The following is a 22,644-nucleotide window of genomic DNA, read 5'->3' as shown; positions in this document are numbered from 1 at the left end:
GTCTTGAATTGACACAGAAGTAGAATTCCAAAACAACCAAAATCACATTTTGGCAAAAATAAAAAATGGTAGCACGAGCTATCACCCTTGTTGTATTTGAGGGGCAACTACATACCCACAAGCTTGTGGCGTAATTAGATCATGTGGAGTAAGAAAATGTGAATCAAAAATGACCTGTTTTAGGAGCCTAAGGTTAAAATTTTGATTTATGAAACTTGGACGAGGTAAAAAAACTTCAACATTTAGATATGGTTTCCCAGAAATGTAAAAATTTCTTCTTGTCTGATTCCAAAGAAGTCAATACTGGGCGGTCCGGTCTCGTGAGCTGGATGCACTGCTACATCCCTAACTTATAATCGACTGGAATTAGAGTAGAGAGTCGCCTCATTTTCTGTGTTTCCATGTCAATGTTATGGTGCGTTCACACCAAACGCGTTTTGAGCATCTAGCGTGTCTGGTTTTACATTCAAAGTCTATGTGGAGGCGAATCGAGGGAATGTCAGATACCTCAAAATCACTCTAGCCATTGTTTCCGTTGACGGCCTATTTGTCATAAGTGTTGCACTCTTTGATGCATCAAACGCTCAAAATGCTCCAAACGCTTCGAATCGTGCCGCCCTAGATGCTCAAAACGTGTCGTGACGAGCCGTCCACGTACCTCCACATAGACTTTGAATGAAAACCAGATGCATAAAACATGTCTGCTGTGAACGCACCAATCAGAACTGGGGTTACATCTTGTCTGTATCTTTGTGACTCTTTGAAAATACCTCTGTCTAGGTCTAGTAAATACATCCTAGAAACTCCCACAATGTAAAGGAATGAGATTATATAGTATCCTCCCGATTGTCTGACAATTATTTCTTTTTAGCTTAAGTTTATTGTTTTGATTGCATTTCTGTAAGTGCAATCAAAACAATAAAGTGAGATTATACCAGTGAGAACCGACTGGTATAATCAAACACTCAGAGGCTGATGACATCAGTCTTACTCTCTTCTTGAGAGTCAACAAACATGTTGGTGAAAGAACACAGTAGTTGTGCTCATAACAGCGCTCTTAATGAAACCTAACATGTGCCACTACCTTTAAAAAATGATGGAAGTTGGAGAAAACGAACACTTAGGAATTACTACAGGTCCAAATTAAATCCAAGCCTTTAGGTACAACAATAAACAGCCAGATGTCTGAGGCTGTTTTCTAACCACACCAAGGGCCAGTAGAGAGAGTTTACAAGAGTTGGTTGATGGGATGCAGAAGCTTTGCAGAGGTCAATTAGTAGTTACCCATAAATTCTTTGTTCACTGGTTAATTAGATGCTGAGTAAGCAGTTGCTCTGCACCAAGCTAAAGCGCAGTAGAGAATCCTGTCACTATGTTGTCTAAATGAAGTCGATCCCACCAGACTTCCTTTTTTCTCGTTTTCATTCCATAACCGGGTTCTTAAAGGATTATTCCTCACTGGCAGGGATAATCTGCTTTCTTGGGGATTTCCCTGTCAAGACTCTGGCATGCTAAACAGTTTTTTTTTTTGTGAAGTAACTATGGTAACATATGTTTTCAACTGGGTGCGGCCAAAGAGTCGACAGCTCAACCCGCAGATTTTGAAAGAAATCGAAGACGACGCATCGTTTCCTCCTACTTCACGGCTTTGTGTTGAAAGAAAAAAACAAATCTGAAAGGGGTGTGCAGACTTTTACAATAAACTTTAGGTTTCCAATTGTTTCAACTGCAGAAACAAACAACGAAACAATGGATTTGATCTACTACAACGTGCAAAATGCTAACAGGTATTTATCCCCATCTTTAGATCAATTTTCCGCAGCAGAGACACTCTTCTGGGATTGTTGGAGGCACAGATTAGGATGGGATGTGTGAGCCACATAGAAATGACATCAGCGCACACCATCCACACCAGGGCATTAAGGTGTCTCTGCCAGTAATAAGCCCCGGGTCACCAGTGACCTGATAAAGTTGATGAGCAAGAGGAAGACGTCCTTCAGAGAGATGGAACTGAGCAATCTGATGGCGGTCTGGAAACAGCTCATGACCTGAATCTGCTTCCAAACAGGCTCAAGTAAGGACTCAGTATTCTCAAACCTCCGGTGATATCAACACAACATATAGCAAGTTGTCTAAATGCCACTGATATGACAGGCCCATAAAACCAGACTGACTTTTTCAGTTTGAGATTTGTCTTAAAATCGAAAGAGAACAAAAGAAAAATCAAAGTCATTGTTCCGTCTGAAGACTGGACTTTAACTGTAAGTCCACAGGTGAGAAAACACCTGAAATTTCTCACCAATCCTGACATCAATATCCAATATGGCTGCCACATTTTCAAAAGTTTTTTATTACTGAGATAATAGCCTCTTGTTCTGTTAATTTATATCTTTATTATGCATTTTCCAGGCACACAATGCTATTTTATAGCACAATCAAGGTAACTATGCTAACATAGGTATACTATGCTATGATAAAGTAGCATGCTACATGCATTTTACATGTAGCATGTAAAAATGCTACATATCTCAAATATGACTTAAAAGAAATTTGGATTTGTAATTTAACAGGTCTCTGTCTCTTTAAGAAACTCCTGCTCCATTTGAAACCCCGCCTCCAGGGAGTCGTCACAACACGGCTCCTCTATTAACCCTTTAACAACATTTTTACCAGCTTTGCTCTGAGAAGTTCCACCAGATGTTTGCTAATTGCTGCTGGCTAGTCTGAAGGAGCTGAGTGGAGGAGTCGCGGTTTCTAGAGCTGAATGGTTGCCGTGGGAGATAAAAGGATTTCTCAAACAAGGAAACACTCCAGGTACGTTTTGATGAGGGAATAATATTTATAACATAAGGTAAAGCTAAAAAAGATTGATTTTATGTCATACTGCCCCTTCAATTTAATCCCCAATCCTAAAAAATGTTGGAATGTATATTCAAAGCACTTTTCAAATGAGCAAAGTTAATGTGGGAGTGATGATGTTCTCAGACTCAAGTTGGAGCTTCAGAGGTAAATGGACCACAGCATTAAAAGGCCAAAAGCATTCGTCTACATATTAGTGCAACTTATTTATACATTTGTGACACGTAGTTTTAGACATAACTCGGCTGCCTGAATCTTTGCAACTAAATGATTTACAACTTTCTCCTGGAGCCCAGGGATGAACATACCTTCATCTGTAACATATGTAACCTCAGGATGTGACATTTTTACTTTTTATTCCCCTCCAAGCCCCCAGTTCATTTAAACTGTCGTTTCTGATTCTGCTGTGAAAATGGATGTTGCTGGTTATCACTAAGTGTGTGCAGAACCTGGAGACCTTGAGCTCTGATTAATGCCAGGCAGATTTTCTCTCTCCATTACCGACACGGACAGCGGTTTAGCTGAGAATTTCAGATTGTCGAATTGTTTTGAATGGATACGCCGTCTCTGTGGCGACGAGGAATTTCATGCCAAGACTCTTGACATGGCTACGATGAATTTTAAAATTTTATTTTTTATCTGGTTGAGGACGGTGGAGGCATTTCTGAGGCTTCAAGTGAAAAACATCTCCTTGGTTAAGTTGAGAGTTTGTCCCATTTAATCATCTGGGCTTATAGAGTGTTTTGAAAATCTTCTCTTTTCTTTTCATGAAAATTACCAACAGAAACACCTGCATTCAGGCTTTTTGCAACATGGGTCAAAATCAGTGAATTAGAAAAGAATTGTGAGCTGAAACAAAAATAATTTACAAGACAACTGAGTATCACAAAGAATTTATATAATAACCTTTTGCACAATAAATAAAGCAATTAGAGTTTTTGTAAAAAAAAATCTTCACATTGTCCTGCTGAAAAAAGGGCATATTTTTGAGGTTGTTTGGGGGAAAAAACAAAAAAGTCAGAAGAACACAAAACAGGATTTGGGTCATTTTTGTTCAGATTTTGAGTATTTAGCCAAGTTCATTAAATGAATTAAAAGCAGATTGGGGTTCATCTAAGTCAACTTTTTTTTAAAGGTTTTGTTGGCTATAGCGGCCCCCATCTAAAAGGAGTTCGACAGGAAAGAGGGCAATGAGAGAGGGGGAAGACACGAGGCGAACGTCGCCAGGCCGGGAGTCAAACCCACAACCACTGGCACGAGGACCAAGGCCCCAAGGGCCGTGCCTTGCCCCTGCGCCACCACAGCAGTAAGTCTACTTTTGAGTGTTTCTATGCCTTGTTGCATCAAAGGTTTCCCATTATAGGAAGATTTTAAATTTATTTGTAATAATTTTGCACTAATTAAAAACAGAAAAATCTCCATCAGTATGAGCCTCCAGTCCTGAAAGGCCCATTTTTGAGCTCCTTAGTCTCTATGTTTGTTGCAAATGGGTTTAACTAAATTTGTACTCTGTAAAAATGTGGAAGTACATGTTAGTGTGATTTAAAACAGATTTACACTGTTTTTCTATCTCAGTCATTTTCTCATTTTTTTAGATGTATAAATTTTTCTAATTAAATTCAAATCACAAAATTTGAATTGATTCTAAGATGAAGTTATCACTTTGAATTAATACTACTATTAGCCAAATATAATTATAGACTGACATAAATATATGGGACTGACTGATGTGGAAAATAATAGTTTTGTGTGGATTCACATATAAATCTACACATAATAATAATAAAATGAGTAAGAAGATAAAGAACTCACTATAAAGTGTGTTTTGTAATTATATTCTGCCTGTAGCACTTTGAGCTTCCCTTTTAAAGTTAATATATGCAAATGCAACCAAATGAAAATTCAGTTTCTGAACTTGAACCATCTTCGTGCTGCTGGTAGTAAAAAAAAGTGGACCTTACCTTTTGTACATATTTCTGTACCTCACTCATAATAACATCAACATATTAGGAGTTTTTGAACTGTATGCGGTGGAAAACAAAGCTAATGTTTGACTTGCACAAGCAGTTAGAGTGCGGTCTGGTAATACTTACATCCAGCGCCTCCTGCAGCTTCTCCGCTCCCCCCTGCAGGTTTTCCACGTCGTCCAGTTTCTGCTCTAGCTGGTCCAGGAAGGCGTTCTCCTGCTCCAGGTAGGACAGCAGCTCGCACCAGCATGCCCACACCTCCTGTGGAAACCGCACAGACACGCACAGAAAGTCAGGAGACGTGGAACGGAAATGAAAACGCTGCTCGACATCTGCGTGTTTGACCAAGTTTCGGTTCATCTGGAAACGAGCTAAAGTTCTAGTTTTCCCATCTGTTTTACCCGACGACCAGTGACGTGAGTAACGCGTTAGTAATAGCTTACAATTAAGTGTTGGCAAAGATCAATGTAATTTTCACAGCGTTGTTGTTAGCAGCTGCTGAAAGTAACTAAAAAAGTTACTTTTAATGTAACTTAGTTACTTTCCTAATCAAGTAGTCAGTAATCTAACTGAGTTACTTTTTCAAGGAGTAATCAGTAATCCGATTAAAGTTACTTTTTCAAAGTAACTATACCATCACTGCCGACGACAAACATGCAGTTCCTGTTAACAAACCTGAGCTTCTTCCAACTTGTGCAAGTCAAGAGGTTTGAGGGAAACAAAAAGAATAGATTTTTAAAAATAATTTTCTGATGTCTGGTTTCAACTGTAAACGACACTTAATTTAGCCTTTTAATCAAAGAGAGTGCACTGTGCAGTTTGAATATCAACCACTTTCAAGAACTTTTTACAAAAATCAAGCATTTTCAAGGATTTCAAGCACCCTAATTAATGTCGTTTTCATCTGAACTGCATTCTGACTATATAAAAAAATTTTTAAATCAAAATTCGCCAATAATCTGTCATGTAGACGAGGGTAGATGATGTACCTCTAGAGTTTTACATTTTCCATCCAGGCGGCTACACAAACGCTGGTAGTTGGCTGTTAGTATGTCCAGCTCCGAGCGCAATGCATCGTGGGCAGTGGGCGGGGCCTTGCCGATGAAACTGTTGACGCTGTCCGTCAGGAGTTTGACCTTTTGCTCCTTGGAGTGGACCTCCTCCTGCGCCCTCTGAGAAGTGGAGGGAAAAATATAAATATGAAAACATTTTCACAAAAGCAAGGCCCTTTCCTAAACCAACACGTATATAATATATCCATACAGATTTACTTCCCAGTGGGGTTCGAAGCAGAAAAAGAGAACAAATAAAGGAGAGTAGGAGTATAAAGTATGAGTGAAATTAAGGAGATTTAATCAGATTTTTTTGTAACTTTTGCGCTCAGCAGGGTGAGACATTTCTTCTGCCGAGGCTGTTGGAGATATCACAAAGCAAACAGTGCCACAGGGGGAATTCGCAAATCTATTGTATTCAAGTTATGCAAGCTAAACACAAAAAAAGACGTTGGCAGTGGATGGAAAGTCGATGCAATTTGATACAAAATTGAGGAATCTGGGGAGCAGAGCGAAGCCACTGACGAATAGGAAGGAAGACGGAGTGAAAGAAGGATTTCGACAATAAAAGCCCGGCAGCCTGGAGGCGTCATCAGCTCTGAATTATTCACCGTCATGGAGGGAGAGACAAAGAGGAGGGAGAGTCCATCAGAGCCCGGGAGTCCATGGGAGTCAAGGTGGAGAGTGATTTCACAGGAGAAGTCTTTGAGGAACATCCAGGAGCAGTCCATATGCCTTAGATATTCTGTGTGGGGTTTATTTCCTTTTCACTTATTGTTTTTGATTGTTATTTTTGGATACTTAAAATATCTTCAATGTGCTAATTGTTCTTTACAAAATCAGAAAAATACTTTTTACTCTTTTCCCCCACAAAATTAAAACCCCTCTGATTCGTTTTATGTCAGGTCATATTGTATAAAGATTCAACCGAAGATCAGAACAAAACAAAAGGATCGAAACAATCCACTTATGTCCCATTATACCTCCCATGACGACGGTATACGACCACATGCTGGTACTCCTAGACAGCATCGTCCCATCTTCAGGCTGCGTCCCTCCCAAAAGAACGAGCTGTACTTTTTGGATTTGCTCCCCGCTCGGACATCTTTCCACTTTTCCAGCAGCTCTCAGAGACATTATCAAAATTGTTCAGAGCGGGACTTTTTCCACGGAAATAAATATTTCAGAAGACATTGCCAGCTGATGCTCAGTCAAACTTTCTCTGGTGAGTTATTATTTTCAGTCAGTGTCCAGCTAATGTCTAAAACATTTCTAACAGTCAAATATGACCAAGTGCTTTTTTTTCTTCTTTTTGGTCAGTTTATTAGAGTTTTGGAGTATTGTCTATTATGATCCAAAACATCACCAGTTAGCTTTAGCCTCTGATGATCCTGCTGAACACACTAATTCTGTCAGTGGTCATAATGTTTTGCTTGGTCGATGTATATTTGTATGATAGACTTCAAATATTTATACTATAGCTCAAGTGATTTGTGACAATGCAAGCAAAATGTCCTTTAAATATTTGTGAGGAGCGATTAGATGCATTCTGATTCGATGACATTAAAAAGTTTGTCTAAACAAATAAATAAAATGTCGGTGTTGCTGCAAAACGATGTATTTACTTTATTTCCCAAACGTGTGAAGTTTCAAAATTCAAACCTCAATCGAAATAGAGAACTGAGTGCTTTAAAGGGAGGACCAGAAGTCCTGGTCATGTCTTAGCTAGCATGCTAGCTAAGACAACATGTAGCTAACACAACATGTTGTGTTAGCTAACATGTTGTGTTAGCTAGCACAACATGTTAGCTAACACAACATGTTGGCTACATGTTAACTAACAAGACTGTCCAAAAAGTCAAGATCTTCTGATACTGAGGACTGAGCAAGAGAATCATCAGCTTGGTCAAAATTGTCAAAAGATAGGTGCTAGTGTACTGTATCTGAGCAAAGAATGAGGTGAAGACTTTTGGACATGTGTCATATAGAAGTCTGTCTAAGAAAGCTTCAGGACAAGACTGGACAGCAGAAGCTAAAGTTAAGATTCTCGGATTAATCTTCCTTTTGATTGTTTGGGACACATACTTTGATTCCTCTACAGCATCAACAAAGAAACAATCTTTACATGGATTATCATACAACCAAAAGGTTGAATTTTTCATGTCTTATGATCTTACATGTTGACAAACACACCTTGAGCTCCTCGACTGCCTTGCGTAGCTCCTCAGGTGTCTTGTATGTGAAGTCTCTCTCCAGATAGTCTTCCTCGGCCTGGTTTATCCATTCTTGCATTTCCTGCATCTCTTTCCTCAACGCCATGGTCTTGTCAAGGCCCCCTTTCAAGGCCGACTTCTTTGCATAGGCCTACACAGAGAAGGAAAGTGAATGCAAACCGGATTGCAGAAATTTGAAGACAACCTTGTGTGTGGTGGTTGTTGTTGTGTACCTGTTTGCATACATTCTCCCACTGCATGTTCAGGTCATCCAGTTCTTTCTGGATGTGGATGGCAAAGGGTGGCTCTGCTTCTTTCTTAAGGTACAGACCCACTTCGTTGATTCCGTTCACGCTGGGTTGGATGGTGTGGATGTCATTCACCAGAGCCTAGTCAAGGTAGAGAGAGCAAAGAACAAGAATCTACGCATTGAGACAGTTTGATCCAAAAATTGTGCCTGGATGCTTGTTTTCTTACTGTGCACTGTTCTAACTGTTTCTCCAGAGCCTCAGAGTCTCCCAGAGCGGGCCACTCCTCATTCAGAAACACATCCACATCTGCCATCCACTTTTTCAGAGTCTTCACGTCATTCTAGCAGAGAGAAGTAGACAGGAGGTCAGAGTAGAACACACACATTGTTTGGTCCACACAAATCTTGAAAACATGAACCATCTCTTGAGTCTCACCTCAAACTGCATCAGTTTGGCCATGAGCTCCTGGATTCTCTGGACGCTGTCTGTCAGAGTGGAGCCCAGTCGTCTCCAGCGGGCCATTATGGCGTCTATCTCTAGGCGATACCTTCAACACAAGAGAAACTCCTGTAGCCATTGCAAATTGTCAGTCAACCAAAGTGTTTTTCAAAACACACTCCTTTCAAATTTCAAGCCACTGAAGTATTTGTGTTTCCCTAAACATCACAATATGGCTTTTAGTTGCCCACCTTTATTCATCATGTTGACTTTTTAGCTAAAGGTGCTTGAGACCGTTGTCTCTATGTTACCTTTACCCTTACAATGACATTTGATCTTCCTTTGTCTTACTTTTGGCTGATGTCTGGTGGAGCTTTCTGAAAGACCTGTTCAACAGCTGATGTCAGGTAGTCAACCTCGCCCTGGTGTTCAGCCAAGGCCGCCTGGAGAGCCTGAGAGGGAGGCAGAGATGGACAACGTGAGACCAAGAAGACAAAGAAATGAACAAGAAAATAAGGTGTGAAGAGGCCTTTCTGTCGGAAGACATTTTGCTTTGTGGTGATAAACACATGGAGGGAAATCTGGGCCCAGTTTTGAGATGGTGTCAAACACACAGGTACCCAAATGTGCAAGGAGTCCGAGTCAGAGAGTATTAGAAAAAGCACGCCATATTAGGTTCTTGGTAAAGTACAATTTCTAGTGTCTGCACTACAGAAATGTAGCTATTTTAATTTTCTTGGCTTGCATTTTGGAACTATTTGAAATTCCTCCTCAAATGATTTTGCCTGAAATGTAGAGAACTTAGACACACACTTGCTTTTCCATGAAGTAATTTTATATTATGTGGTTCAGATATAAAGAATTTACACAATCATTAATTCACCATCAAAGCGTAAAATACGCTATATTGCCCAAAGTATTGGGTCACTTGTCTTTTTATTCAATATGGCCTTGGTCCACCCTTTGCAGCTACAACAGTTTTAACTCTTCTTGGAAGGTGACCTACAATGCTTAGGAGTATATTTTTGCAAGGGTTTAACCTTTTTACACAAAAATTACAGGTGTTCAGTCATGTTGGAACGAAAGGGGAACATCTCCAAACTGTTCTCAAAGAGCATCCGATTGATTTTCTCAACCTTTTGTTGTCTCATGATTATTTATCTGAAATACCTGTTTGACAGGTATTTCAGATAATTTCCTTGTTGTATTTACAGATTCCCTCTCTTCAGTGAAAACTGTTCCTCAGTCACATCATTCTTGTCAGATAAATTCACTGAACTTCCCACCGCTTTTAATGATTGGATGCTGGTTTCAACCCGGGTGTTGAGAAGCTCACTTCTACGTTTACCTGCACAGATAATTTGGTCACTACGGCTCCAGTCGAGACTAATCGCAACAATCCATTTGTGCACCGAGTTATGATTGTAGTCGAGCTGAGCGAAAATGGAAAAAAAAACCCCGACATGTTCCTCTAGGGATTTTAAAAATGACTGCTCATTAAATGATCAAAAAGACTAAAAAGTCAAACGATTTCTCTAATCTTGCCTTATTAAACAGCCACAGGCCTCAGATTCTCCTCAATGTTTTAAACTCTGTTTTTAAGGAGGTTTTCCACTGTGTTGGGTCAAATGTTCTGATAAACATCTCTTAATGCAGGCTGCCTTTAAACAGGCTGAGGTGCTGATCCTTAATGGGGCCGTTTCCAAGGTTATGGAGAAAAAATGTTTTAATTCAGGTGGAAACATTTTTTTGGATAATTGAATTTCTCAAAGGTTCCAGGCTGTTTTTAAATGCGTTCAAAGCACTAAAACAGCTGTTAACTGGAAACTCTGCTGAGTTTAATACCATAGGTCTCAATCTCCTTTTCTTTTTAAACTAAGTTCCTGAGAAATCTTCATCAACGTCACAATGCAGACCTTCTGTTTGTCCCAGACATATTTAAGCAACGCCACAAAATCAAATCAGATAACATCTCTCATAAAGTTATGTCACGCAGTTCAATATAAGCCTGTTTCACACAAGCAGAATATTTTGTGAATGTCATGTCTCCAGTCAATTTCTTTTCTATAACCGAGTTCACATTGTGAAATTCATTTGTACTGAACAACAGGGGGAAACTATTCGCAGATTTAATGAACATCAACTCAAAGTCGTTTATCCCCTCTTCCTGTTTACATCCCTGCACTGCAAAAAAAAAAGAAGAAATCTCTTGTGAAAGTGGATGCTGTTGAGTCTAATGACTGAATTATGGACGTGATAAATCCTTTAAGGAACTGTGGATTCACTGTCATGATCCATTCGGATCATGATTTCATTTATCTCAGCTGATGTCTTTAATCTATGTTTTCTTAAAAAAAAAAAAAAGGGTGTGGGAATAGAAATAAGAACCCCATACCTGGGGAAAACTCATTTATTTCCCATATAATGAGAGCTATAGGCTACTAGAGGAGAAACAGTTGGACTGAATAAATAATAGCTTATCAGCATGCAGGATGAATCCCTAATTATTATCTGCTACTCTAATTAAGCTCAGGCTACAGTAAAAGGCTGCTATCAAATTTAGCCGACATACACACACACGCACGCACACTCGCAGCTACAATGTAATCTTCACTTCATTTGAAATGTAAAAAAAAAAATCAATGCGACTAATACCTTTTGAAAAGCCTTTCCTTTTGAAAGCAAATATACTGTAGATTATTGTTATGTGTTGGGTCGGAAAATGTTCTTTTGTGCATGAAAATTGGGATTGTAATGACTTTCTCACCACTGTGTGATCGTATATGTGCGTACGTGTGTGTGTGTTTTCTTGGTAGATATAGAGATAAACTAAGACAGCAACTCGCTCCAGTGGGATTTTGCTCATCTGCCTCCTGTAATTACAGGGCTGTAGATAGACACACACACACACACACACACACACACACCCACACCCTGGTTAAAAAGCCAGGGAGTGTTTTTGTTTTGTTCTTTTTGCTATGTTTTGTAGAGTCTGAAGAAAACATTGGAGAAATTATAGTTAAGAAGTTTGTATTCATTTCTGATGCATCACCCAAGTAAATACTAAAAAAATGACATTTTGATTCCAACGAGGTCAGTGGTTTTACCAAACGAAGGGCTTATGCAAAACAATAGCACACACACACACACAAATAATTTCCCTCTCTCTCTCTACTGAAAGGTGTGTGATTCTTGATAACTGTTTGCATAGTAAATAGATTTATTTTTATATTTTCTTTTCGACTGATAAAATACAAACTAAAAACAAGGCCAAATTTCATAAGATGATTTCTGATTTTGTCTCAAAGATGGTGTTTGGGCTTCACAAACACACAAGTTCTGAATTAAATTGTGTTACTCTTTGTTGGGTTTTGTGTCAAGGCCGACGGAGTCTTTATGCTGCGATAAAAATATGAATTTTTTTCTACAAAAGTGGATGGAAAATTGCACAACATTTTTTTTCTTTGCACAATTTTTTATTGCTAATGAAAATCAAAAACGCATAAAATACAGAAGTATATTCCTATATTTCTACAATTTTGCAGATTACGTCAGTGATTGCATTTCTATTGACCACATAATTGCACAATCTGACATTTTGAATAGAAATTTGCTTAAATGAAACACGGCAAATTAAAAAAATTAAAAATAATGATTTTGTGATAAAACGTTTAGCCTCTCAGATGAGGTGTTTCTTTTTGGATCATACCGATGACGAAGACGACAGCAGGAAGTAGTGAGGGGATGATTTTTAAAGACTTATCGAGTGAACAGTCATATTCATGTGTGATTTTGATTACGTTTCTTCTTTGATGGAAACTTTAAATTGCAAAATTGTTTTCTTTTCTAATACATTAGAAAAGAAATGTATTACTGACAACGTTTTGCGAACATTTGTCATGGAAACGCTCTGCTAGTGGAGCAAACCACCAAACCTCATTGCTAAAAAAAACCAACCTGGCTGTTCAGAGAGTTTTATCCAAGTATTTGAATTATGAGACAAGAGTGAAAACAGCAACTTCTTTTTAGTAATTAAAAGAATAATTTGGAGGAAAATAAAAACCACTTAGCAAAGCATTTCCAGTAAACAATTGCCTTATTTTCACTTAGCACTGCTGGAACACAATTTGCATTTATTTGGGAGAAAAGGAACAATTTAGACGCTTCTCATTTAATCCCGCTAAAATGCCCGAGTGCAGAGCTCCTTACCCAGACATTTCTGGTTGCATCTCAGCGTTTAAAAGCGGAAACTTTCATCTTTCCACTTATTCTTTTTTCTCTCATTCTTTGAAACGAGCTGAAAACCCATCCATCACCCCTAACAACCCCCATAATGAACTTACAGGTAATGTCCTGTTGTGTCAGACACACACAATTTCCTCCCAAGGTTGAAGGCTTAAATCAAGCTTTCGGCTAATGATGCATGGCCGCCATGCTCTCCCTCGTTGCCGTCCTCTGCCTGCTACTTTCAAGTGCAACAGGAAGCATCTCTTTACACGCTGGCTGCCTTGGCTGTTTGCCATCACCGCTGGCGATAAAATGTTACTACTTATAGTAAAAAAGTGATTACAGGCTTCCACAGTTTGGCAGAAACATCAAACCAGCAACATGTTGGGGTTTTTTTTTAGGGATGAGAAATGGACATAAACAGCCGTACTATCATTATTATTCAGTCATATAGATTAATCAACCTATCACCTGAAGGTAAATAAATACAATTTTTACATTGTAATTGAAAAACAAACCAAATGTAAGGTGATTCATTTAACAAACTCAAAAGAAATCTGATTCTGTTCATAAAAAAGAAGATATAATCCAGAGGTCGGATGTGAGCATGACTACATTTGACCATTTATCGCTTAAAAACGTATTATTTTTATGTTCTTTAAGATTTGACTCTCTGAAAAACAACATAAAATAATCAAAGTTTTATTTCTTTTCCAAAGAACTAAGGTAAACAAGCATCTTTCTCTACTCAGGATCTTTGTTGAGGGATGAATTAAGAAAATGTATTAAATTAAAAATGCGATAAATTTGTTTATTGTGATTCTTTCGTGTTTGTTTTAGCTGCTCAATAAGAAACAAATTGTTATTAAATCTGTATATTATCAAAGATCCAAGACATTAAAAAAAGACTGTTGAGTTATTAAGAAAAACTATTTTTGGGGTTAGTAATTGTTTTGTATTTTGTTGGCCAAATCTTTACCATCCTTCACTTGCAGTGAGGGGCCAAACAAATTTATTTCAGGGGCCAAAAATGACCCCTGAGCCACAACTTTTACACCTCTGAGTTAAGAGAAACTGCAGTCTACCGCTAACTTGTTGATTATTCTGCTTGTAGCATGTTTTCTTTGATTCTTAACATATTGTTTTGTGGTCAAAAAGGCAGAATTGTAAACTAAGAGCAGTAAACAATGTAAACCCATCACTTTGGCTAGCAGCATGACCAAATTTAACTGAATCTGAGTAGCGGCGGATGCTAATTTAAACTCTGCGGACAGTATGCAACAGATTTTTTGATAGGATCATAAATGATTCTGATAAAAGTTTAACTTTAAACTTTGGAAAAAGAAACTTTATTGCACTAAAAGCCCCAAATTTATGTTTTTCATGAATCTGATAAATGTATGAAGTGGTACATTAAGTGCTGGGCACAACAGCTAGACAGAAATATATTCCTTATTATTTTCTTACTTTAATTTCAGTCATTACTAAAATGGCTGCATCGAAAAGCTGAACTCCTTTGATTTTTTTTCTTCTCATATTGTCCTGGTGTGTGCAGAGTACCTGAAGATCCTTGAGTCTCTGCTCCATAATGGGATACTCTGTAACAGCTGTTGATGGGATGGAAAGTTTGGCTTCACACTGCTGTAACCATGCCAACAATGCAGATATGGTCTCCTTATATCGAGCTGGGGGCAAGCTTTCCAAAACTGCAAGCAGAAAAGAAGAGAGAGGCTGAAAGGAAGTCAAGGCTTGTAAGCAGAAAAAGCTCACCCAGTCCTCCATCTTCTTGGTGTTTTTAATCAAATGCTTGGTTGAAAATCGTTACAGGACAAAAGCAAATGCTACGTCTGTTTAAATTGCATCGAGTCATTGCTGTCGAGAACACTTCAAGAGGCCAAAAAAGACTCCTGCCCTTTCTGTTGTTTCCTTGTGTCTCCAAAGCCAATCCGACAATAAGCCAATACAAACACATTCGGGCAATGAATCAGTGAGTTGACCAATCAAAACAGTCTCCCTTTGTTTCTCAATTACAGTTGTGTTTACATTGACCATATAGTTGCAATTTGGCATTTTGAAAATGAATTTGCTCAACGGAAAACTCGTTTTTTGGTAAAAAACGTTTGGCGCTGGGATGAGGCTGTATCAAAACTGATGTATTCCGCTTCACACGGTCAACAACCGAATGTTGCTGCTGGCGCAAACCACCGAGAAGATGACAGGAAGTGGTAGGAGCATATCGACAAAGTTTTGCGCAGCTACTGACAACCATGTTCATGAGTTATCAATGATTAAAAGCATCGTTTCTACAGCTCACCCGGCGCTGAAATTTGCTACGAGTTGCGGCTAACAACCGTCTTTCCGTTCTCACCCAGCTGTAGCTGCCTCTCTCTGGCCCGCAGATCCTCCAGCACCTGGTGGTAGTGTTCTTTGAAGGCAGTGATGTCGGCATCCAGAAAGGCAGACGGGTCCTCCTCGCCTTCCTTTTCGTCTTTCAGCTCCTTCAGACGCTTTTCCAGGAGGTCCACCTGGGGCTGGAGGGAGGACAGGCGAGCAATCTCCTCCTGACGACACGACAGAGTAAAGTGGAGGAGATTTAAGCCAAAAACCTGAACATTGTTGGATCTTGTAAAGTTCTGGATTTTAACTTTCAATGCCCAACAATCTTAAATCCTTGAAATATCAGGTCTAGAGGTGTAATAAGATACTGCACAGCTTAAAGATTTTGTAATTTTAGCTGCTTTATTCATAACTGATTAACTGCTATCTGGTTGCAACTGTCTACATCTATGTATATGCTACATTTAAGAACGCTAGATGTGAATATGAGCTTTAGCTCGACAAATTGTCACATCTATGTCTAAGCCTTCTATTTTTGCTGTAGTAAAAGAAATAGCTTAAAACTATTTTGATGAAGCCGATTAACACATATAATACACACTATAGGAACTCCATAACATGCTCACCGTCAGCTGCTAACAATGCTACACTTAGATTCCGCTTTCGAAGCTTTTTAAGAGTACAAATTAGGACTGAACTGGATTCTAAACCACTTTTACGAGATTTAGAAAATGTATCTACCACCTTTAAGAACTGTTTTCTGTGTTAGAACATTAGGGCTGCAACTAACGATTATTCTAGTAATCAAGTATTCTGACGATTCATCTATTAATTGGATAAAAAACATCAGCATATTCTGCAGATTTTTCATTTGATCACTTATTATACTTACAATATTAGAAATACATTTTAAAGATGCAAATAAATAAGTTAATCCCTTTTTTAAATGAGAAAATAAACATTTTACTGCCTAAAATCCAACAACAGCATTCTTTTAGTGAATACTTGATCGGAGCTAATTGAGTGATTTTTTTCTTCTATTAACTGGTTAATAATTGCGTTGCAAAAATAATGAATTTTCTTACTGTATTTGAACCAAGTGAAGCTAAAACTAAGCCATTTGATTGCTATGGGTGGAACATATATACAGAAAACTTTATTTTTAATCTCAAATGCAAAATGTATAACTTATTTTAAATTTTTTACAGTTCTGGTTTAATTACTACTGGTGTTGTTTTTTCAGCAAATTACCTTTTTTTATGTCTGTATACTCCAATTAATGATTAATCACTTACTGAATTTGCTGACGATTATTTTAATAATCGATTCGTCATGATTAATCCGATTAATCGTTTCAGCTCTACTAGTGATTATTAACTTTTTGTAATTTTTTGGTATTTTTACAGTAATATTCTGTGCACTGACACACTGTGCATCCATTAGAAGATCTCAAAAGCGAGAATGACTAAATAAGTTTTTTTTAAAAACCCAACCTTGACACTGCCTTTGTTCAGTTTTCGCATGATCAATATAAAAACAAAAATCTGAGTTTAGCCAGTGCAGGTTGACATTTTGTGACACTGCAAGAGAACACTTCACTCCACTGTGATCAATAAAGCAACATGGGGTTGAGTGCAGCTTCCCTGTGCCTTGGTGAATCGAGTCAAGAACATTATGAAACCCCTGAGCAGCTGAAATCTTGTATCCAGCAGCAACAAACATCAATTCCTCTTGTAAAACTGCAACAATCAGTATCCTCAGCTTATGAAGCATCTAATAGTGTAATTAACAGGAAGGTGATTGAATGCAGCGATAAAGAAATAAACACTCTTTCCTACCATGGTGCTGACATCAAATTCATTCGCTTAGTTTAATTATTCAAAACATAATCAAGCAGGTACATAAAAAGTTCATATGCCTCCGTCGTCGATAAGGTTGCACTTCTTGTACCTTTTGGCCGCTAGACGCACATTTCAGTTTGTAGGGAGAGGAAAAACCTTCCACAAAAGATGTCGTTCCCGTAAAAGTTGATTCTTCTCAACATGACCTCTTCAGCCAGATGATCTGAATTTTTCCAAATTATTCTTCTACTTCGTATTTTACGAAATATCTATGAACATTATATATCTATTTCTATTTTCCAGGAAAATAGAAATAGATATATATAAGATAAAATAGAAGATATTTCTATTTAATAGAAATAGAAATATACCAAATAGCCAAAATCTTCTATTTTGTATTTTACGAAATAGAAGAGTTAATATTTTTAATTTTAGCAGCTAGAGCTAGGGAAGCTAACTTAACAAGCGTTCATGCTTTTAAACATTGCTGTGTTTTTTCACACTGCAAAAACAAAAAGTCTTAGTGTATTTTTGGTGTAGTGTAATCGATTGGCAGATTATTTCATTTACAACATGGGAACAATGTCTTATGAGTTAAATAATCTGCCAATGAAACTAGTACTTTTTCTTTAATATTAAGGAATTATTGACTTAAATCAAACTCCTATTTCTTGCTGAGAAGTTATTTGTAAGTTAGTTAGGTATTCGCACCAGAAACTAGACCAAAATTACTCAATAGGATTTTGTGTTTTTGCAATGCAGCTGTTCAGAAAGGATCTACAAAGCAGAAAAAAATGTTTTCTAAGCCAAAGAGAATGAGTGACAGTGAAGTACTTACAAAATAAAGCTGTGACAAGGTGCATAGGGGGAGGGAAAAAATCAAATAGGTAAAAAAAGATAAAGGAACAAGAAAATAAAATGCAGGAAGTAGATAGAGAGATCGATAATGCTGTTGTAGTGTGGTGTGAGATTCCCTTTGTAGTATTTGGTGGCTGAAAAGCATTTGAGTTGGACCTCTTGTCGCCTTGCTCACCCGACATCGGTCCAGTTGCACTTTGAGAGGTTCTGGCTCCGACGCTGGAGGCGCCTGCACCTTGAGCCAGTTCTCACTGCTGTCCACTGCCTGCTCACATTGCTCATACAAGCTGTAAAAGGCCAAAACCTGGAGCGCAAAAAAAAAAGAAAACAAAACACCATTTAGATCAAACTGACTTCTATTTTCATGTGTTTAACAAAACATTGCATCAAAAAATTCACTTTTAATACAATGTTTTTTATTAAAGGTTTCCCCCAGAAAACTTGCTGAGCTCGGTGGTTGGGGCGCGAGGGCAAGTCATTCATCCAGCAGCCCGTCGTGTTTTTGAGTTAAAAAATGTTTAAAGTTGACCGGAAATTTCAAAATATCACTTGATAATTATGTGTTATTGGAAGATTGGAGGATTAATATCTGAACACCAACTATAAAACCTTAAAAAATGCAAGCATAAAAAAAAAAAACTTAAATAAGCAATGCTAAGTCTGGCAGGTTCACAAGTAAAGCCTGTTGGCCTGCTCGGCTTATTATACACTGAGGGAAACCCTGACTTTGCATGTGACATGATTTCACAAGCTAATAAAAACATTATTTTCATCATGTCCTAATATGTAGTCGTTCGGTACCTTTGTTTGGTAGGCCAGCCATGTCAGGCGGTCCGCCAGTAGGACGCAGAATCCCGCCCAGCGCTGGTTCAGCTGGTCGGCTGCCTGAGCGATGTCGTCGGCTCGGCTCCCCTCTGCAGGCGGTCGCAGGGTTTAGGAATGTTTACATGGAAAAACTCACAACAGGAAGTCCAATTCTAATTCCAGTGCAAATACAAGAAATAAAGGCTTGAAATATTTCACTCTACTTGTATATTAAAAACAAGGAAGTAAACTAAAAACAAATATGCTGTTTGAGATGCTAATAGAAAACAAAAATTACAACCTCTTAATGCGTAATATTCACCGTCATAATACAAACACATTTATCTTTGTGATATAGATAAGTTTTATCACGATTTTTGGCGGTGTTACTATGGTAACAATAAAAGTGACAATAAAAACTATTCATTAAGTCTTTTTCTTTAGGTAACTGTGTGACTGTGACTGCGTGTCACACCAATTTTAGCCCCACAAACACAAATAATGCTCTTGAAAAACATTCACGTTTTTGTAATATGCTTCTTAAAGACACCAGTCTCATAGAGAAATGTGATGTGTGATTTTCAGATTAAATTCTTACTTATTAATACTTTCACTGAACAAACATTTGAGGAAACAGTAAAAACTGTCAATCCTGACAATATGGACAGTTTTGCGGATTTTTAAATACCATTAATTGTAATTTATTGTTACGGTGAATAATCAAAACTCCCACCATGCAGAAATTTATCACGATAAATGATAAACGATACGATAAGAAGCCACCTCTATGTCAAACTAATCAAAATTTTGGATATGAGTTGCATTTTTTGGGCTATTCTGATTTAGATTTGTTTTTGGGAAGGAAAACAGCTGGGGTGGGAGACTTTTAAAAGTGTTATTTTGGCCTGGCAGACTGTAGGAATGAGAGGCGACTATAAATTGAGATCTCTGCTTTCAGGGACACCAACAATTACACAAGGACAGAGGTGAGGACACAAAAAGATCCATCTCTGTCCCCTCTCGCTGTGTGTTTCTCCGTCGGTGTTTCTATGGAGACGAGCGGAGAGGGTGGGACAGGTGGAGGCGTTGCCATGGGGACAGACGGGCGGTGTGCATGCCTGTGTGAGAGTGTGCAGGTACCCTGCTCGACGAGCGTCTGTGCCGTGCGCGTCGCCTCCTGGAGCTTCCTGTACTTCTCTGGCCGCTCTCGGTCTATGGCCTGTGGCAAACAGAGCGGAGGAAGAGAGAGACGAGCTCAACAGCAGAACAACAGAGAGGCTGACTGGCTCAACATCAGAGCCGTGGCTGTAATTAATTACGGCAAAGCTGGGTTCCAACCTTTCGGATTTCATCTCAGAAAAGCAAACTTCAATGCTTTTCTTGGGATTTTACGGGATGGACCGACACAGAGGACAAAGGCCTGTCATGATAACAAACTGTGCTATCCAAAGTGTCCGTAGCATCACTAAGAAACTGCTTCACTCCTCAGGCACGATGGATGCTGAGAATTTAAAAAAAGGGAGCTATTAGCCGCTTTATCAGAAAGCTTCTATATTGTCTTCAGACTGTGGATAGACACCCAGCAGCCATGTTTTTTACTTATCTATACCAGTTATTGTACTGGTATAGGTAAGTAAAAAACCAGCACAGAGTGTATATTTTAACACTCTGCGCTCCATAAAGTGCCGACTCACTTTGTGACAAAAATAAAGTCTTTAAGACCTTCCATAAAGTATGGCTCCCCCCGGTTTCTGTGGCTGACACGCAAAGGGAATGTTTGGCTATTCGGGACATTAGGTTTGCTAATTTGGGGCGCGGTTTTTACGAGGTGTTGTAAGATACCTTCTGCGTTCTTATCCGAGACCTGTTCACCATCTTTAGTGTGTAAATCCGATCAAATCAAACATCCAAGCTGAGGTCAGCGTCCTCCATTTCTCACTTCAAAACTTCCCTAAAGATTTTCACTCTTCTTGTCGTTTCTGCTTCCATTTGTCTCTGATCTGGGTCGTTTTCTGTTTCGATTTAGAACTTTTAAAAGTATATTTTATTCATAACTGATTAACCTAAACTGAGCAACACGTCACCAACACTTTTTAAACAAAGTTTGACGCTGTCTTGTTGCATAATCACAGTTGCAGAAGTCCTTCCAGGTCCGACTGCTAAATGAGATGCAAAACCTCGTTCTGCCCCAGCTGGGTTATGCTTTCCCAGCAGCTCAGATCTCAGCAGTATCTGTGGGGGATTATTCTCACATTGAGCACTAAACTGTTTTTTTTGTGTTTTTTTTTTACCTGGACTTTGTCGTGCAGCTCCTGAAGGCTGCCGTCTTTGCGCGACACGGAGAACTCGGGGCTCTGCAGGATGGCCTCGCCGCGGGTCATGTAGCTGTGCACCTCTGTGAAGTCCACGTCAAACCTGATGGCACAACGCAGGCGGGAGAGAAGGAAAAAACGGAAACAGATGTTCAATTTGCTGGTAATGTTGCTTTAGTGTTGTGAAGCGCAAAAAGGTATGGAGTTACACGAACCAAAGGCCTTCCTGGTGTACTCATCAACAGCTTCAGTAACAACTACAAGTTCAATCTCTAGACATCCATGTTCCTATTGCTCAGTTTTGATATGCTTTGCTTTCAGTGTTTCTTTTTCGTCCAGGACAAAAACACACATTCTATTTTCATTGATTGATCAATAAACTTGATTAATTCTTTCAATTGCCTCCTTAGTGTTCTGTATGAGAGGCAAAAACATACCTAAAAACATGACAATAATGGAAAGTAGCATTATCTTAACTAATGTCTTCCAGCAGAAAAACATGACAGCTAAACAGAAAATGAGGAAGGACATTCCATCTAGGAAGAGACGAAAAAACTGAAGCTACAAGTTCAGTTTCTCTTGTTTCTCTTGGCAAACAAGAGAAATATTCAGACAGTAACAAAAGAAAATATTAGTGGCGAAAAGTCATCATTATATGCTGCACCTTTTGTATAAAGCACCATTGATAATTATTTTGAGATCCAGGCAAGATTTCACAGTTGTGTGTGTACAAATGCTGTAGTGACTCATATAGTAAGTAATTACAGCTGATGGAATAACCAAGGGGGCGCAGTGGAGTCAAATTACAATTTAAGGCTGTTGGGCTGGTCTGTAATGAGACCAGAGGTCGCGCTAGACTTTTTTTGTTCTCCGTCATTTTGACAGACGGTATAAAAAAAAAAATCGGTCATGTACTATTTTTACCCGTCAGATTATAATTATATTAACATAGGCTATTTAGCTGCATTTTTATGCGGTTTAGTTAATATTCACCTAGTTTAACTGAAATCAGTTTCCATCACACATACAGCAGATGAACACATCTAACTTTTTCTCCGTAGCGACAAAAATCACTGCGGACCCTTCACCTGCTGGTGTCTGAAGGAACAGTGCCTCAAAAATTCCTCCTGGTCGCATCTGCGGAGAAATCTGCGCTAGTTCATCAGTCACTTGGATCTGTCTGATTCAAACCGATCAACTGAACTTGGCGAGTTTTTTTCTTTTTACAATGTGCAGTTCGGACGTGCGCTTTTACGATGATCTTTTTTGAACAGTTTCGCTTCCCTGAAACAGACAAATGTTACGTCTGCCGCTCTCCTTCTGGGCACAGGAGGTAATGTGAACAAGGAAGTTTTTTTTTTTTTTTTTTTACTGAAACCACAGGATGAGTTAAGTTTAATTCTTTGCAGCGGCCGAGCCGAGTCGCATTGGTTGTGCAGCTGCAGTGCACTGCGCATGTTACGGTCTAATTAACTTCTGCACCTT

The 22,644-nt window shown here is 38.7% G+C and overlaps 1 protein-coding gene across 1 annotated transcript in view; it reads right to left on the bottom strand.

The window, feature by feature from the left end:
• Positions 1–22,644, bottom strand: part of LOC116716291 (dystrophin-like) — a 235,817-nt gene that overhangs the window by 76,702 nt on the left and 136,471 nt on the right. Inside the window, exons 20-32 of the mRNA XM_032557211.1 lie at positions 21,139–21,262; positions 19,988–20,066; positions 18,845–18,957; positions 18,219–18,347; positions 15,376–15,568; positions 14,568–14,713; positions 9,132–9,232; positions 8,778–8,889; positions 8,569–8,682; positions 8,325–8,480; positions 8,072–8,242; positions 5,816–5,998; positions 4,953–5,087 (exon numbers count right to left, since the gene is read on the bottom strand). Coding sequence (XP_032413102.1) covers positions 4,953–5,087; positions 5,816–5,998; positions 8,072–8,242; positions 8,325–8,480; positions 8,569–8,682; positions 8,778–8,889; positions 9,132–9,232; positions 14,568–14,713; positions 15,376–15,568; positions 18,219–18,347; positions 18,845–18,957; positions 19,988–20,066; positions 21,139–21,262 — 1,756 coding nt within the window. The remainder of the gene's footprint in view (positions 1–4,952; positions 5,088–5,815; positions 5,999–8,071; positions 8,243–8,324; positions 8,481–8,568; positions 8,683–8,777; positions 8,890–9,131; positions 9,233–14,567; positions 14,714–15,375; positions 15,569–18,218; positions 18,348–18,844; positions 18,958–19,987; positions 20,067–21,138; positions 21,263–22,644) is intronic.

Source organism: Xiphophorus hellerii, chromosome 24 (genome assembly GCF_003331165.1).
Source record: "Xiphophorus hellerii strain 12219 chromosome 24, Xiphophorus_hellerii-4.1, whole genome shotgun sequence".
NCBI lineage: Eukaryota > Metazoa > Chordata > Actinopteri > Cyprinodontiformes > Poeciliidae > Xiphophorus > Xiphophorus hellerii.
The sequence above is the reverse complement of the archived record's forward strand: the minus strand, read 5'-3'. Positions and strand labels throughout refer to the sequence as shown.